Source organism: Nansenia antarctica (assembly GCF_963989245.1).
Source record: "Nansenia antarctica genome assembly, chromosome: 2".
Classification (NCBI taxonomy): Eukaryota; Metazoa; Chordata; class Actinopteri; order Argentiniformes; family Microstomatidae; genus Nansenia; species Nansenia antarctica.
Window position 1 is genome coordinate 88,638,211 of NC_137675.1, and position 17,277 is coordinate 88,655,487.

Sequence of the window (17,277 nt, forward strand, 5' to 3'; positions counted from 1 at the left end):
AGTTCTAATCATGCACTGTCTTCTTACTGTTTGACTGACTGTTCTTGTTACCTCTGAAGTTTTATTTATACTTAATATATTACAGTATATTCAGCGCTATTAAGTATATTGTAGAATGTAGTATGTATATTATAGTATGTAGATCCACCTTCCCTTATTTTATTAGCCATTTTGGCCTTGTTATGGTTGTAATGTTTTCAATGTTTACACTTAGTAATGTATGTTGTTGTTGTTGTTGTTGTTGTTGTTGTTGTTGTTGTTGTTGTTTGTCTCTTGTCTGTCTGTATTTTGTCATAATTGTGCCCGTATTATTTCTGGTTATGATGTTATAATATATTATGTTAGGACCCTCTCTAAAATGAAATGATACATCTCAATATAATAGATATAAAGACATTTATACAATGGATAGATCCGGTCCATTGTCTCTATTGGTCAGTTTGGTCCATTGTCTCTATTGGTCAGTTTGGTTTTGATTGATTGATTGAAAACTTTATTAGAAGATTTGCAGAAGTAGGTACATGAAAGTACATATTACATACAAGGTCAACTAACAGGATAAAAACCCAAGAAAGCCACTGGCTTATTTCAATTGGGGTCCTTGATTCTCAATTCATCGTGGTCCATTGTCTCTATAGGTCAGTTTGCGTTCAGCTGTGCTGATATCCATGACATACGCACGGCTAAATGGAATGTTGACACATCTTTTCATATTACTCCGCGTTTGTTTATATTACCGTTATTGAAGTTACATTATTACCGTTGCTTAGCAACCAATAAACAACTGTTCAGCGGATGAATACACTTGCAATAAAACATATTTACATTAAAATACATTAATTACAAGTTTGTCTTGTCTTTATTTTGTGAAATATAGATACATGTGGTAACCGTTGTATAAAAGCGTTATGGAACGAGAAGCCGTGGTATATCGTGGATATTGGCACAGCCAGGGGGTGTATATATAACGGCACTCTGCACTAGCGGTCGTTGTGTGTAAAAACCAGCTTCCCGTTGTAAAGACTATGGTAATTTGACCCCCGAGGCGGCTCTTATAGTAGATAAAAAAAAGGCACGACTGTTCTAAAGGAGAGTGGTAGTTCCAAACCATCTGTGCACACATCTTATTTTCTCTCTGGTTCTTCTCTGATCCAAAGCAGTCATTGATTGTGGACGTATTGTGGATTGTATCTAACAATAACAATCATGCTGTAGATTAAAACAATGTTGATATTGTTGGGATATACTGATACTGAACATCATACATATAACATCATTTATATACATACTTCCAGCTAACTTACATCTTGTATAGGTTTTACACAAAGGCCTGTAGAATGCTGATATAAATGTAGTTTTTTGTGTGTGTATTAGTTACAGGGCAATTTTAACCCCTCAACCTCTCCGCTTCCACTCACCCACACACACACACACACACACACACACACACACACACACACACACACACACACACACACACACACACACACACACACACACACACCCAACGGTTGCTTGCCACAGCTCACAGAGTAAGGAGGCCTATAATGATGCTATAGCTAACAAGTAGTTTAAAGTTACACGTAGACATTGAGCCAAACTGACCTGTATAAGCAGGTCAAACAATAAATTGATAGCATTCAATGTTATTTGTCCTCTCCTATTCTGTCACTCCCCCTCCTTCTGGCTCTCCCTCATTCTCTCTTGGAAACTGCCCTCTCTCCCTCTCTCTCTCCCTCTCTCCCTCTCTCTCTCCCTCTCTCGCTCTCTCTCTCTCTTGGAAACTGCCCTCTCCCCTTCTCTCTCTCCCTCTCTCGCTCTCTCTCTCCTCCTCTCTCCCTCTCTCGCTCTCTCTCTCTCTCCTCCTCTCTCCCTCTCTCGCTCTCTGTCTCTCCTCCTCTCTCCCTCTCTCGCTCTCTCTCTCCTCCTCTCTCCATCTCTCTCGCTCTCTGTCTCTCCTCCTCTCTCCCTCTCTCGCTCTCTCTCCCTCATTCTTTCTTGGAAACTGCCCCTGTGAATATTGAGATTGTAGTGATGGGATTACTCAATGCTGAATTCTCTCTCTATCTCTCTCTCTGTCTCTCTATCTCTCTCTCTGTCTCTCTATCTGTCTCTCTGATGAGGTTAAAGGGAGTAAAAATAAATTTAAAAAGGCACGACTGTTCTAAAGGAGAGTGGTAGTTCCAAACCATCTGTGCACACATCTTATTTTCTCTCCGGTTCTTCTCTGATCCAAAGCAGATCACTGTAGCAATGACAAATAAAGTCCATTCCATTCCATTGATTGTGGACGGAGTCCACCTACCTGGTGTAACGTTGTTAGAATGAAATCGGATCCGGTTCTTTTGTCGACTGCCCCAAGAAAGAGGAGAGAAGTTCTCTGTTGCACACTTGGTATATTTATTGAAAATGACACGTAGAGTACAGAGATGCATCAGCTGGACCCAACTCCTGAGGCGGTCTCAGGAGGCAAGGTTGTTCACTACAGATTTTACATGATATTATATACGTTTAGCCCTTCCCCTTTTGGTCACTATGATGTAACACCTAATGGCCTTGATTATAATGGTCTAAAACTATGAATTGAGTGTTGTCTTGTGTTTGATGTGAGAGCTAAGAAAGGAGTATTCTGCTGCACCTGGCTTGAAGGCCAGACAGAACAGTCCCAGACAGACAGTAACTCCCTAATGCCTTCTAATTGGTCTTGTGTAGGGTACCATACTGATAACGTGCCTATTAAAACAGGAAAACTGATAAGATATCTAACTAACTGGTGCTAGGAGAATTAACAATAAAACCTTAGAAAAATATATATCCTCCTAACAACGTCCAGGTCTAAACGTACCTGGTGTAACGTCCAGGTCTAAACGTGTCGTCGATGACAGACGAACCCCCCCGAGGTGTTCCCATGTCCAGATCCACCTCAGAACAAACGACCTAAACAACTCCTGACATCACGGATTTGTCTTTAAAAGGGGCTTCACTTCACAGTTTCAGAAGGACGAAAAGGCTAGCGAGTGAATTGTCTTCAATTCGGGCAGTTACTGTATCTCTTCTGGACGTGGCATGGCTGAGTCTACTAAGGCTGGTTAAAGAGAGGGTTATCTACAATGTTGTCTTCGTGAAGCTCATCTGTATTTGATGTTCGTGCTTGAACCAAACGACTTCACTTAGCATGTTAAGAGCTAGCGTGTTCACTTAGCATGTTAAGAGCTAGCGTGTTCACTTATCATATTAAGAGCTAGCGTGCAGCCACAGGGGATAGTGTCTATGTTCCCACAGCTTGATGTTCCCACATTTCTAAGTAATCTAACTAGCCCTAACCCTAACCCTAACCCTAGTTAGTGCCGGAAATTTAGCAAAGATGCTATATCAGAATATTTCTGAGAGACGCAATGAGATATAATCCAATGGAATTTGAGTTCCATGATATGGAACGTGTTTTCAGACTTAATATTCTGTTTTCTAACAATAACAATCACGCTGTAGATTAAAACAATGTTGATATTGTTGGGATATACTGATACTGAACATCATACATATAACATCATTTATATACTGTACATACTTCCAGCTAACTTACATCTTGTATAGGTTTTACACAAAAACCTGTAGATGACAAATGCGGATATAAATGTACTTTTTTGTGTGTGTATTAGCTACAGGGCAAGTTTAACCCCTCAACCTCTCCGCTCCCACTCACCCACCCACCCACCACACACACACACACACACACACACACACACACACACACACACACACACACACACACACACACACACACACACACACACCCAATGGTTGCTTGCCACAGCTCACAGAGTAAGGAGGCCTATAATGATGCTATAGCTATTCTCTCTTGGAATCTGCCCCTGTGATATTGAGATTGTAGTGATGGGATTACTCAATGCTGAATTCTCTCTCTATCTCTCTCTCTCTCTGTCTCTCTATCTCTCTCTCTGTCTCTCTATCTGTCTCTCTGATGAGGTTAAAGTGGAGCTCAGTGTTTTTAAAGGGAGTGCTCTATCAGACTTACAACACAGCAGTGTCAAAATTACAGCAGGGAATAACAGAAGACTCAACCGTTAGGAGAGAATACTACTGTCAAAATAGCTTTCTCCAAGTGCTTCTTCACATTTTATTGAAGTGTTGTTTAAAGTTTAAAAGCAGGAGAACTTTGTCAAGAGGCTTTTGCAAAAGAGGGGCTGGCATCGTGTCAAAAAATGGCTACAAGAGTGCCTCGGCCTGAGGTGCTGTGCAATCTGCACAATGAGAGATACAGGCTCTTCTGTCAGAAGGATCAACAGCTCATCTGTGTGGTGTGTCAGACGTCAAGGATACATAGAGGTCATCTCTGTGTCCCAGTAGACGAGGCTGCACAGGAACATAAGGTAAACATAAATACAATTATTACAAAAATAATTAGAAATTCTGTGACAGATAGATAGCAGTGTCACTTGATGTTATGCACATGCCGGGTGAAAAGATAAAGGGTTGTTGATAACAATGAATGATAATTTTTAGTTTCTGTTTTATTTTTTAGTGTGATTCATCCTTTTTTGTCTGAAATAAGAAATGTACTTTTGGCAGTGCTGAGAGAATGTGTTTCTATACTATACTATATAAGGGTTATGATAATGATTCCTACAGAACGGTGGTAAACAGATACTGTCAAATGAGTCCAGAAATCTCCCAGTCAGAATCTCAATCAGAATCCAAGGGTCCCGGGCCTCGTTAATGAGGCCAACTGCAGTCGGGAAGAAATTGTTTTTGTGTGGTGAGGTTTTGGTCACGATGGACCGCAGCCTCTGTGCCTACCTCCTCAGTAATGTTTTGTCTCAATCTAGGAGGAACTCAAGACAGCTCTGAAACCCTTACAGGAGAAGCTGGAGGTCTTCAACAAAGTTAAACAAACCTGTGATGCAACATCAACACACATTACGGTACGTCATGCAACGTGTTGTATTCCGAATCAGAATCAGAATCAGAAGACTTTATTGCCATGACATGACTCAATAATAATAATAATAATAATAATAATAATAATAATAATAACAACTTTATTTGTATAGCGCTTTTCCTGAAAACGTTGCAGCTCAAAGTGCTTCAATCATTATATAATCTTAATTTAATTATTTTGTCATTTAAAGGCAATATTAAAAAGGTTTTTAGTCTTGACTTGAACATATGTGCTGAGGTTGCATCCCTAATGTAAACTGGCAGTGCATTCCACAATCTGGGTGCATAAAATGAGAATGCAGCCTCACCAGATCTCTTCTTGTACATGTGGTACACAGAGAAAACCAGCGTCAGAAGACCTGAGAGCTCTATTGGGCTGATATGCTAGCAAAAGACCTGAGAGCTCCATTGGGCTGATATGCTAGCAAAAGGTCTTTCAAATATTCTGGTGCTGTGCCAGTGAGAGCTTTATAAACAAGCAGAAGGATCTTGGCAGTATAGAACTTTACCAGCATGGTCCTTGGGAGGTGGAATTTCCTGAGCTGCCTCAGGAAAAACAGTTTTTTCTGGGCCTTTTTTGGCTCTCAGACAGCAATTGTAAATGTATTCAGAGACTGATTGTTGACATCACTAGCATCACTAGCATTGACGACACTTCTCTCATAGGGCTTTCACACCGGCAAAGAACCATGCCGGTTCGCGTTCGTGTTCGGAAACCTCCGAACGTTGGCGCTGTCTGGCTAATGAGATTTCCGAACGCGAACCGGCACGGTTCTTTGCCGGTGTGAAAGCCCTATCAGTGATGTGGTCTTCTCTTGTTCTGCTCAGTATTGGATATTGTAGACATCTAACTGATAGTCATGCATTCGCAACTCAATATCAACTCAATATCATAAAGAGAGCTGCATACATTTCACCTAAACTTTAAATAATAGTAATAGTAATAATAATAATAATAATAATAATAATAATAATAATAGAAAAGGTAAGGTAAACAGAGTTAATGTATTATAGTAAAACTGCAGTGATTATAAGATATGTTCCCCTTACTGTCTCCAGAGCCAGGCCCAGCACACAGAGAGACAGATTAAGGAGGGGTTTGAGAAACTTCACCAGTTTCTACGAGAGGAAGAGGAGGCCAGGATAGCTGCACTGAGGGAGGAAGAGGAGCAGAAGAGTCAGATGATGGAGGAGAAGACTGAGGCACTGAGCAGACAGATGTCATTACTTCCAGCCACAATCCGAGCCTTAGAGAAGGAGCTGAAAGCTGAAGACATCTCCTTCCTGCAGGTAAGGATGCCTTCTCTCAGACAGCAATTGTAACTGTATTCAAAGACTGATTGATGACATCACGAGCATTGATGACACTTCTCCTCTGTTCCTCTCCAGAACTTCAAGGCCAGTAAGGAAAGGTAAGTGATCTGTCTCTGGTCTCTCTTCTCTGTGGTTCTGAACCCAAGCCCACAGCAGCACTGACTCCTGAATGTTCTTCCAGAGCCCAGTTCACAATGCCAGACCCAGAGAAGGTTTCAGGAGCGCTGATAGACGTGGCCAAACACCTGGGCAACCTGCAGTTCAGTGTCTGGGAGAAGATGCAGGGGATTGTCAAGCACGGTTAGTAGTACTGACGAGAATTGGATTAAGAATAACTATCAAATAGACTATTTGAATATGTTCATAGAAATACAACATTCATAAATGTGTAGCAAGCCCTGATTTGCTTCACACAGTAACAAATGAGATGGACAATAATATAAAAAGTGCCAAGGTTTATTAACAATACATGAGCCCCATAGTGGGCTGGATAAATAACATTAGGCAGTATCAAAATGTCAGTGCCTGAAAGTTACAAATTGTTTACCGGTAGACTCCGGCAAATGAGAATAGTGAATCCAATCCACAAATTATAAGTATTTAGTGATCGTTAAACTGTTGTTTATTATATTGAGTGGGTACTTTAAAACTTCAAGTTGGTGTTATGAAAAAAGCCAAAATCTAGATATTGTTGACACAATAAGTTTCACTTTCACTTTTTGACCCCTTCGAGTGAGCGTGTTGTTGGCAAGTTCACCAGTTCGCTGCCACATTTCTTTATTAATCAAACTAATCCTAAAATATTAGGAATGGGAGGAATGGCGCTCTCTCTCTCTCTCCTCTCTCTCTCTCTCTCCTCTCTCTCTCTCCTCTCTCTCTACTCTCTCCTCGCTCCTCTCTCTCTCTCTCTTCCTGTCTCTCTCTCTCCTCTCTCCTCTCTCCTCTCTCTCTCTCTCTCTCTTCCTGTCTCTCTCCTCTCTCTCTACTCTCTCCTCGCTCCTCTCTCTCTCTCTCTTCCTGTCTCTCTCTCTCCTCTCTCCTCTCTCCTCTCTCTCCTCTCTCCTCTCTCTCTCTCTCTCTCTCTTCCTGTCTCTCTCCTCTCTCTCTACTCTCTCCTCACACCCCATGGCGATTCCCACCTCTAACTGCAGCCACCCGGTGATGAAGTCCTGGAGGGTAAAGCACAACTGCAGATCCTTGAAATAGCTTGCTACCAAGTTCTTGATACTGGAGGGCATGTGGAAAAACTCCATGGCATAGCTGATCAGCTGATGTGGAACTGACCCATAGGCATTGGCGAGGTCGAGCCAGTTGACATGCAGGTCCGTCTTCTCGCGCTTGGCCTTTTGGATCTGTTCCCAGATCATTGCAGAGTGTTTTACACAACCTGGGAAGCCTGGGACTCCTGCCGTCTGGCAGTTGGTGTCGATGTAGCCATTTTCCATCAGGTAGCTTGTCATCCTTTTGGCCAATACAGAGAAGAAGAGCTTCCCTTCCACATTTAACAGGGCGATGCTCCTGAATTGGCCAATGTCTTTGGAGTTCTCTTTCTTGGGGATGAAGACCGCTACTGCTCTTTGCCACTCAGATGGAATACATTGCTTTTTCCAAACAGTTCTCATAAGGTAACATAGCAGCTCTAGCACTTTGGGGCAGTTCTTATAGAGCTTGTAGGGTACTCCATTGGGGCCCGGTGCTGATGAAGACCTTGCCTTCTCCACAACGTGTCTGACTTCGCTGAGCTTGGGGGGCATGATGTTGAACTCGGATGTTGGCAGTTTGTCTGACCTGTCTCTGCAGTGCAAGGTTACTTTTGGCCTTTCCCCCCACATCTTGCTTTCCCCTGGTGGATTCGCAGCCCCCGGGATGTGGTCACCTTCTCCCATCCACATCCACATTTCCGCATGATCTTCTTCTCATTGTCCGTTTCCATTGCAGTGGTTACCGTGTGATCTGTCCTCTTAGGCCCATCTTTAAATAAATACTACAGCGCATAATGTGTATAATGCATCTGTGTTTGTTTTGAAGCTCCTGTGATTCTGGACCCCAACACTGCACATCCCTCCCTCTCTCTGTCTGATGAGCTGACCAGTGTGAGACAGAGCGCAGCGCAGCAGCTGCCTAACAACCCAGAACGGTTCATGACGTATGTTAATGTTCTGGGCTCTGAGGGGTTCATCTCAGGAGAGCACATCTGGGAGGTGGAGGTGGGGGACCTTCCTGGATTGGTCATGGGTGTGGTTAAAGAGTCCAGTTTCACAAAGATACTAGAATCACCAGAGCATGGAACCTGGGCTATAAAACAGAGGGATGGTGAGTATAGAGATGGAGATAATAAGAAAATCACCCTGAAGAGGAGACCCCAGAAGATCAGAGTACAGCTGGACTGCAACAAGGGGGAGGTGTCCTTCTACGACTCTGAAGACAAGACACTCATCCACACTTATGAAGACACCTTCACTGAGAGACTGTTCCCCTTCTTCTGTATTGCAAGTGCTGGTGAAGCTAAACACCCTGATCTACAGATCTGCCAATCAGAGGTGATCCTGGCCATGATGTCATCCTAGTGAGGAGTGTATGAGTCTGTTTGTAAAACATGAGGCAAGGCAAGGCAAGTTTATTAGTACAGCATATTTCATACAACAGGGGCAATTCAAAGTGCTTTACATACATTATTTAAAAATACAGCAAGAGGAGCATAAGAAAATAAAAATTACAATGAATAAAAGCAAATATAAGAAGTAAATAGATAAAACATTTAAAAAGACAATAGTTAATGGAAAAAAGACATTGATAGAAGTGTTTGTGTTTAATCATAACTGGTGCAAAACATGAAGATTTTTTTAGCTTAGATTTAAACATTTTAAGGGTTTGGGCCTGTTTGATTTCTTCAGGGAGTTTGTTCCAGGAGCATGCAGCAGCGTGACTGAAAGCTGCTGCACTGTGTTTTGTTTTTACTCTTGGAATTATTAGCTGATTAGTCTCAGCTGACCTTAGGGACCTTGCGGGAATATAGGGTGGGAGGAGATCTGATATGTATTTTGGTCCAAGACCGTTTTGTGACTTGTATGTAATTAGGAGGATTTTGAATTCAATTCTCTGAGAGACTGGTAGCCAGTGCAGGGATCTCAGGATTGGTGTAATGTGTTCAAATGTCTTTGTTTTTGTTAGGAGCCTAGCAGCGGCGTTTTGGATGAGCTGCAATTTATGAACAGCTCCTTTAGATAGGCCTGTTATTAGACCATTACAATAATCAAGTCTACTCGAAACAAATGCATGGATGAGTTTTTCAAGGTCTTGCTTGGACATGAAACCTCTCATTCTTGTGATGTTTTTCAGGTGATAGTAGGCTGATTTAGTTATCGAGTTTATGTGGCTGTTGAAGTTTAGATCGGAGTCTAGAATTACACCAAGATTTCTGACCTGTTTTTTAGTTTGAAGAGAGAGAGAATCAAGTTTTGCACTGACTTTCGATCTTTTGTCAGGTGCACCAAATACGATTTTCTCTGTTTTGTCCTTTTTAGTTTAGTTGGAGGAAGTTTTGTGTCATCCAGGCGTTTATTTGCTCAATGCAATTACAGAGATTGTCAATGGGACTATAGTCGTTCGGTGAGAGGGCTATGTAGATTTGAGTGTCATCCGCATAGTTGTGGTAGGCAATTTTGTTCTTTTTTATGATGTGTCCCAATGGAAGCATGTAGAGATTGAATAGAAGGGGGCCAAGGATTGACCCTTGGGGAACCCCACATGTAATTTTAATTTGGTCAGATACAAAGCCACATGAGCCACATGTATGCTCTCTCCTATAATTATGAAATACTGAGATTGACGGTTTGATTTGTATTTTTTAATTTTATGATTGCGTTTTATGATTGTTGACATTTTTAAAATGTTTACGACAATGTTTATTGTTTATTCTGTTTAATGTAAATTAACAGATTATTTTTCTTTTATTGCTGTCTATCAACAAAACTTTGCTGTGGAGTGTGAGCATTATGGTATAAGAATCATGTATGTATATGAAAACATGTAGCTTGTGTGAAGAGAATCACATACAGTTAGGTCCGGAAGTATTTGGACAGTGACACAGTGACCCCTCTCCCATCAGTTGAATCACTGTATCTCAAACGCACCACAAATAGAGCACATAAAATTATCTCTGACCCCTCCCACCCTGCTCACCACCTGTTTCAACTGTTGCCCTCTGGACGGCGCTACCGATCCCTGGCACCAAAACACATCCCGTTTCAAAAACAGTTTTTCCCCTCTGCCATAAGGACTCTCTCTTGTGGTTATGTGTGTTCATGTCCATGTAATAGTCATGTGCAATGTGTGTATGTTTTTTGACACTGCTGTTTGAGCTGTACCGAAAACAAATTCCACCGACCTAGGTCGTGTGGTCATTAAACTATTCATTCATTCATTCATTTCCATAATTGTGGCTCTGTATGCCACCACAATAGATTTGAAATGAAACAATCGTGATGTAATTGAAGTGCAGACTTTCAGCTTTAATTCAAGGGGTTGAACAAAAATATTGTATGAAACGTTTAGGAATCAAAAGTAATTGGACAAATTAACATAATTATAAATAAAATGTTCATTTTTAATACATTGTCGAGAATCCTTTGCATCCTTCCAATGACTCTAGTGTTATTTGCCCTGTCCCATTCTGTCCCCCCTCCCGCCCGCCTCCTTCTGACTCTCCCTCATTCTCTCTTGGAAACTGCCCTCTCTCTCTCTCTCTCTCGCTCTGTCTCTCCCTCTCTCTCTCTCTCTTCCTCTCTCGCTCTCTCTCCCTCATTCTCTCTTGGAAACTGCCCTCTCTCTCTCTCTCTCGCTCTGTCTCTCTCTCCCTCTCTCGCTCTCTCTCCCTCATTCTCTCTTGGAAACTGCCCTCTCGCTCTGTCTCTCTCTCTCCCTCTCTCCCTCTCTCTCTCTCTCTCCCTCTCTCGCTCTCTCTCCCTCTCTCGCTCTCTCTCCCTCATTCTCTCTTGGAAACTGCCCTCTCTCTCTCTCACGCGCTCTGTCTCTCTCTCTCTCCCTCTCTCACTCTCTCTCCCTCATTCTCTCTTGGAAACTGCCCTCTCGCTCTGTCTCTCTCTCTCCCTCTCTCCCTCTCTCTCTCTCTCTCCCTCTCTCGCTCTCTCTCCCTCTCTCGCTCTCTCTCCCTCATTCTTTCTTGGAAACTGCCCCTGTGATACTGAGATTGTAGTGATGGGATTACTCAATGCTGAACTCTCTCTCTATCTCTCTCTCTCTCTGTCTCTCTATCTGTCTCTCTGATGAGGTTAAAGTGCAGCTCAGTGTTTTTAAAGGGAGTGCTCTATCAGACTTACAACACAGCAGTGTCAAGACTACAACAGGGAAGAGCAGAAGACTAAACCATTACAAGAGAATACTACTGTCAAAATAGCTTTCTCCAAGTCACATTCTATTCTTATCTTCACATTTTATTGAAGTGTTGTTTAAAGTTTAAAAGCAGGAGAACTTTGTCAAGAGGCTTTTGCAAAAGAGGGGCTCGCATCGTCAAAAATGGGTTCTACACAGTCTCTCTCAGAGGAGTCAGGGCCTGAAATGCTGTGCAGTGTGCACGGTGAGGTACTCAAGCTCTTCTGTATGGAGGATCAACAGCTCGTCTGTGTGATGTGTCAGACCGCAAGGATACATAGAGGTCATGACTGTGTCCCAGTAGACGAGGCTGCACAGGAACATAAGGTAAACATAAATACAATTATTCCCAAAATAATTTGAAATTCTGTGACAGATAGATAGCAGTGTCACTTGATGTTATGCACATGCAAGGTGAAAAGATAAAGGGTTGTTGATAACAACGAATGATCATTTTTAGTTTCTGTTTTAATTTTAGTGTGATTCATCCTTTTTTGTCTGAAATAAGAAATGTAATTTTGGCAGTGCTGAGAGAATGTGTTTCTATACTATACTATATAAGGGTTATGATAATGATTCCTACAGAACGGTGGTAAACAGATACTGTCAAATGAGTCCAGAAATCTCCCAGTCAGAATCTCAATCAGAATCAGAATCAGAATCAGAAACAGATTTATTGCCAAAAATGTACAAGAAGAGTGGAATATGACATGATAATAGTGCAGTGTGACTGTGATGTCAGTAGGGATCAAGCTAGCAGTCAGGGTCAGTGGGGGTCAGTAGGGGTCAGTGGGGGTCAGTAGGGGTCAGTGGGGGTCAGTAGGGGTCAGTAGGGGTCAGTGGGGGTCAGTAGGGGTCAGTGAGGGTCAGTGGGGGTCAGTAGGGGTCAGTAGGGGTCAGTAGGGGTCAGTAGGGGTCAGTAGGGGTCAGTGGGGGTCAGTGAGGGTCAATGGGGGTCAGTAGGGGTCAGTAGGGGTCAGTGGGGGGCAGTGGAGGTCAGTAGGGGTCAGTGGGGGTCAGTGGGGGTCAGTGAGGGTCAATGGGGGTCAGTAGGGGTCAGTGAGGGTCAGTGGGGGTCCCGGGCCTCGCTAATGAGGCCAACAGCAGTCGGGAAGAAACAGTTTTTGTGTGGTGAAGTTTTGGTCATGATGGACTGCAGCCTCTGTGTCTACCTCCTTAGTAAAGTTTTGTCTCAATCTAGGAGGAACTCCAGACTGCTCTGAACCCCTTACAGGAGAAGCTGGAGGTCTTTTACAAAGTAAAAAATCCTATGAAAAAAACCTGTGATGAAACATCAGAGCACATTAAGGTACTGTGTACGTCATGCAACGTGTTGTATTCAGTGATGTGGTCTTCTCTTGTTCTGCTCAGTATTGGATACTGTTGACATCTAACTGATAGTCATGCATCTGCAACTCAATATTGTAAAGAGAGCTGCATACATTTCACCTAAACTTTAAATATTAATAATCATAGAAAAGAGTTAATGTATTATAGTAAAACTACAATGATCAAGATATATTTGCCTTGCTGTCTCCAGAGCCAGGCCCAGCACACAGAGAGACAGATTAAGGAGGGGTTCGAGAAATTTCACCAGTTTCTACGAGAGGAAGAGGAGGCCAGGATAGCTGCACTGAGGGAGGAAGAGGAGAAGAAGAGTCAGATGATGAAGGAGAAGACTGAGGCACTGAGCAGACAGATGTCATCCCTTTCAGACACAACCACAGCCTTAGAGAAGGAGCTGAAAGCTGAAGACATCTCCTTCCTGCAGGTAAGGATGCCTTCTCTCAGACAGCAATTGTAACTGTATTCAAAGACTGATTGATGACATCACGAGCATTGATGACACTTCTCCTCTGTTCCTCTCCAGAACTTCAAGGCCAGTAAGGAAAGGTAAGTGATCTGTCTCTGGTCTCTCTTCTCTGGGGTTCTGAACCCAAGCCCACAGCAGCAATGACTCCTGAATGTTCTTCCAGAGCCCAGTTCACACTGCCAGACCCAGAGAAGGTTTCAGGAGCGCTGATAGACGTGGCCAAACACCTGGGCAACCTGCAGTTCAGAGTCTGGGAGAAGATGCAGGGGATTGTCAAGCACGGTTAGTACTGACGACAATTTGTGACACGTTCTCATGCTTTGGTCCTCATATCGCCAACCAATCAAAATGTTCTGCTTTGATTTTGAAATACGGAACTACGTTTAAACGTTGTTAAGAATCACAACACACACTCGCTAGTCGAGCCAAAATACTGCAACGCAATGGATTCGGTGAGTACTCTCCACTGCTACCTAGTTAACTATAGCACTACTTTACAATGTTAGCAGGCTCACAAAACAAGCTGTGTTAGTTGACTAGTGATGTGTCATTGATTTTCAACAACTTGGAAATGTATTCACATTTTCGAAAGAAAATTCAGATCATCAGATCCTGATATGAGGACCAAAATATTAGAACGTGTCCTATCTGGAAGAAGATTTGAATATTTTTACAGTTATACAAGATTCTTAGTGTGTACTGGAATAAAGCCCATCAAATAATTAGTAGAATATCTCTGTGTTTGTTTTGAAGCTCCTGTGATTCTGGACCCCAACACTGCACATCCCTCCCTCTCTCTGTCTGATGATCTGACCAGTGTGAGACGTAGAGGGTCAAGGCAGCAGCTGCCTGACAACCCAGAACGGTTCATGAAGTATCCAGATGTTGTGGGCTCTGAGGGGTTCATCTCAGGAGAGCACAGCTGGGAGGTGGAGGTGGGGGACCATCCTAGATGGATCATGGGTGTAGTTAAAGAGTCCAGTGACAGAAAGGGAGAGGTACAACCATCACCACAGTATGGAATCTGGGCTATAAAACAGTGGGATGGTAAGTATACAGACGATAAAAGACGTAACACCATCACTCTGAAGAGGAGACCCCAGAGGATCAGAGTACAGCTGGACTACAACAAGGGGGAGGTGTCCTTCTACGACCCTGAAGACATGACACTCATCCACACTCATAAACACACCTTCACTGAGAGACTGTTCCCATATTTCTCTATTGCACGTGCTGGTGATGCTAAACACCCTGATCTACAGATCTGCCAATCAGAGATGTCCAGAGATGTCGATAGCCGCTCTCTTGACAGTTAACTTGTTCTAACTAACCTCTCCCGCTGAAAGCCTTATTCTACTCATTTCCGCCTAAAAACCAGACCCGAACTAAACTGCTCATAGCGTATATGAAATATGATGATCAGATGCTGAAGCAGGATGCCATAATAGTTCAGAATAATGCCAGAGATGCCCAGTTCTGAGAGGATGGAGAGAAGGATCTGGTGGTTGACTGTGTGGAAGGCAGCAGACAGGTCCAGTTCTGAGAGGATGGAGAGAAGGATCTGGTGGTTGACTGTGTGGAAGGCAGCAGACAGGTCCAGTTCTGAGAGGATGGAGAGAAGGATCTGGTGGTTGACTGTGTGGAAGGCAGCAGACAGGTCCAGTTCTGAGAGGATGGAGAGAAGGATCTGGTGGTTGACTGTGTGGAAGGCAGCAGACAGGTCCAGTTCTGAGAGGATGGAGAGAAGGATCTGGTGTTTGACTGTGTGGAAGGCAGCAGACAGGTCCAGTTCTGAGAGGATGGAGAGAAGGATCTGGTGTTTGACTGTGTGGAAGGCAGCAGACAGGTCCAGTTCTGAGAGGATGGAGAGAAGGATCTGGTGTTTGACTGTGTGGAAGGCAGCAGACAGGTCCAGTTCTGAGAGGATGGAGAGAAGGATCTGGTGGTTGACTGTGTGGAAGGCAGCAGACAGGTCCAGTTCTGAGAGGATGGAGAGAAGGATCTGGTGGTTGACTGTGTGGAAGGCAGCAGACAGGTCCAGTTCTGAGAGGATGGAGAGAAGGATCTGGTGGTTGACTGTGTGGAAGGCAGCAGACAGGTCCAGTTCTGAGAGGATGGAGAGAAGGATCTGGTGGTTGACTGTGTGGAAGGCAGCAGACAGGTCCAGTTCTGAGAGGATGGAGAGAAGGATCTGGTGGTTGACTGTGTGGAAGGCAGCAGACAGGTCCAGTTCTGAGAGGATGGAGAGACGGATCTGGTGGTTGACTGTGTGGAAGGCAGCAGACAGGTCCAGTTCTGAGAGGATGGAGAGAAGGATCTGGTGGTTGACTGTGTGGAAGGCAGCAGACAGGTCCAGTTCTGAGAGGATGGAGAGACGGATCTGGTGGTTGACTGTGTTGAAGGCAGCAGACAGGTCCAGGAGAATGAGAACAGAGGAGAGGGTAGCTTGAGGAAGAAGCTTGAGCAGAGTGGAGGGCCTCCGTGACAACAAGGAGAGCAGTCTCAGTGGAGTGCCCAGCCTTGAAGCCGGATTGATGGGGGTCCAGGTGTTCCATCTTACGGATAGTCAGTGTTACGTACCGTGTTGGTTTTCTGTGTTTATTTATGTTGTAGTAGGCCTATTGGTTGGTTGTGTATGTTGTGTTTTTGTCTCCCCCTGTTGTCATTCTCCTGAACTTCTCAGATGCATGCTGGGTTCCAGTCCCATCATTCCACACCTGTTCCTGATCATCAATCAACCTGTTCCTTCACTATAAATACCTCTGTGTCCTTAGTTCTCACTCTCTCTCCTGTTTGAGCTGTGGCAGGGCTCTGGTGGGTCGGTCCCTCTCCCTCCCCCTCTCCCTCCCCCTCCTCCTCTCCCTCCCCCTCCTCCTCTCCCTCCCCCTCCTGTTTGAGCTGTGGCAGGGTAGAGATCTTGTTTGGTTCTGGTTTCTTCTTTGTCTTGTTAATTTAGATGTTTATAGATTCCACTTGTGATATTACTTTTTGTACATTATGATGTGATTGTACTTTAAGTTATATGCTGTATTTTGTTTGTTAACCTTTTATGTTTATTTGTTCACACAGGGGCAAGATGACTAGTTGAGATACCCTGGGTTTACATCTTGCATCCATGTAGGATTTACCTGCTGTCTAGCACCCCAGTTCAGAGTGAGCACCACCCACTGTACTTTGAGGTGCCTAGCACCTGTAAGGGGGGGTGGGATTATTTTCGGATGATCACTTATTTGGTGCCACTGTTAGTCCTCTCTGTTCCCTGTGTTGCTTTATCAATAAATATTCATTTATTGCATGTTTGGTTCCCTGTTTTTTTCTGTGACAGCACCCTCACTGGTCTGTTCTGTTGCTTTATGTTGCGCCCTGCTACCCTGAGTCACCAGGGGGCGTAGCAGTCAGTAGTTTAGATGCAGCACGTTCAAGGGTTTTGGAAGGGAAGGAGAGAAGGGACACCGGTCTGTAAAAGTTGATAAGCCAGAGACAGTGTATTACAGAGAGTCTGGAAAGGGTGTTAAAAGTGTCGGTAGGAGGAGGAGAAAGGGTGCTGCTAATGTAATCAACTTTTTTTTTTCTTAAGTAGGTGACAAAGTCATCAGCAGACAGGGAGGGAGGAGGGGGTGGGATGAGTGTGGAGAACAGTTTCCTCGGATTAGAGGCAGAAGAATGTATTTTGGAATGATAGTAGAATGCTTTAGCAGCTGATGTAGAGGAGGTGTAGTTGGAGAGGAGAGAGTGATAAAGGTTTAGGTCATCAGGGAGGCTGGTTTTTCTCCATCTCCTCTCAGCTGCCCTGAGCTATA

General features: G+C 43.7%; 1 protein-coding gene across 1 annotated transcript; it reads left to right on the forward strand.

Moving 5' to 3' along the window:
- Window positions 1-13,330: 13,330 nt before the first annotated feature.
- On the forward strand, window positions 13,331-14,793 carry LOC308150853 (zinc-binding protein A33-like; the record flags this gene model as incomplete). The annotated part of the gene is made up of 4 exons (XM_080523642.1): window positions 13,331-13,435; window positions 13,535-13,557; window positions 13,641-13,759; window positions 14,231-14,793. 4 exons carry the CDS (start codon window positions 13,331-13,333, stop codon window positions 14,791-14,793), a joined length of 810 nt encoding a protein of 269 aa, XP_080379768.1.
- Window positions 14,794-17,277: the final 2,484 nt, after the last annotated feature.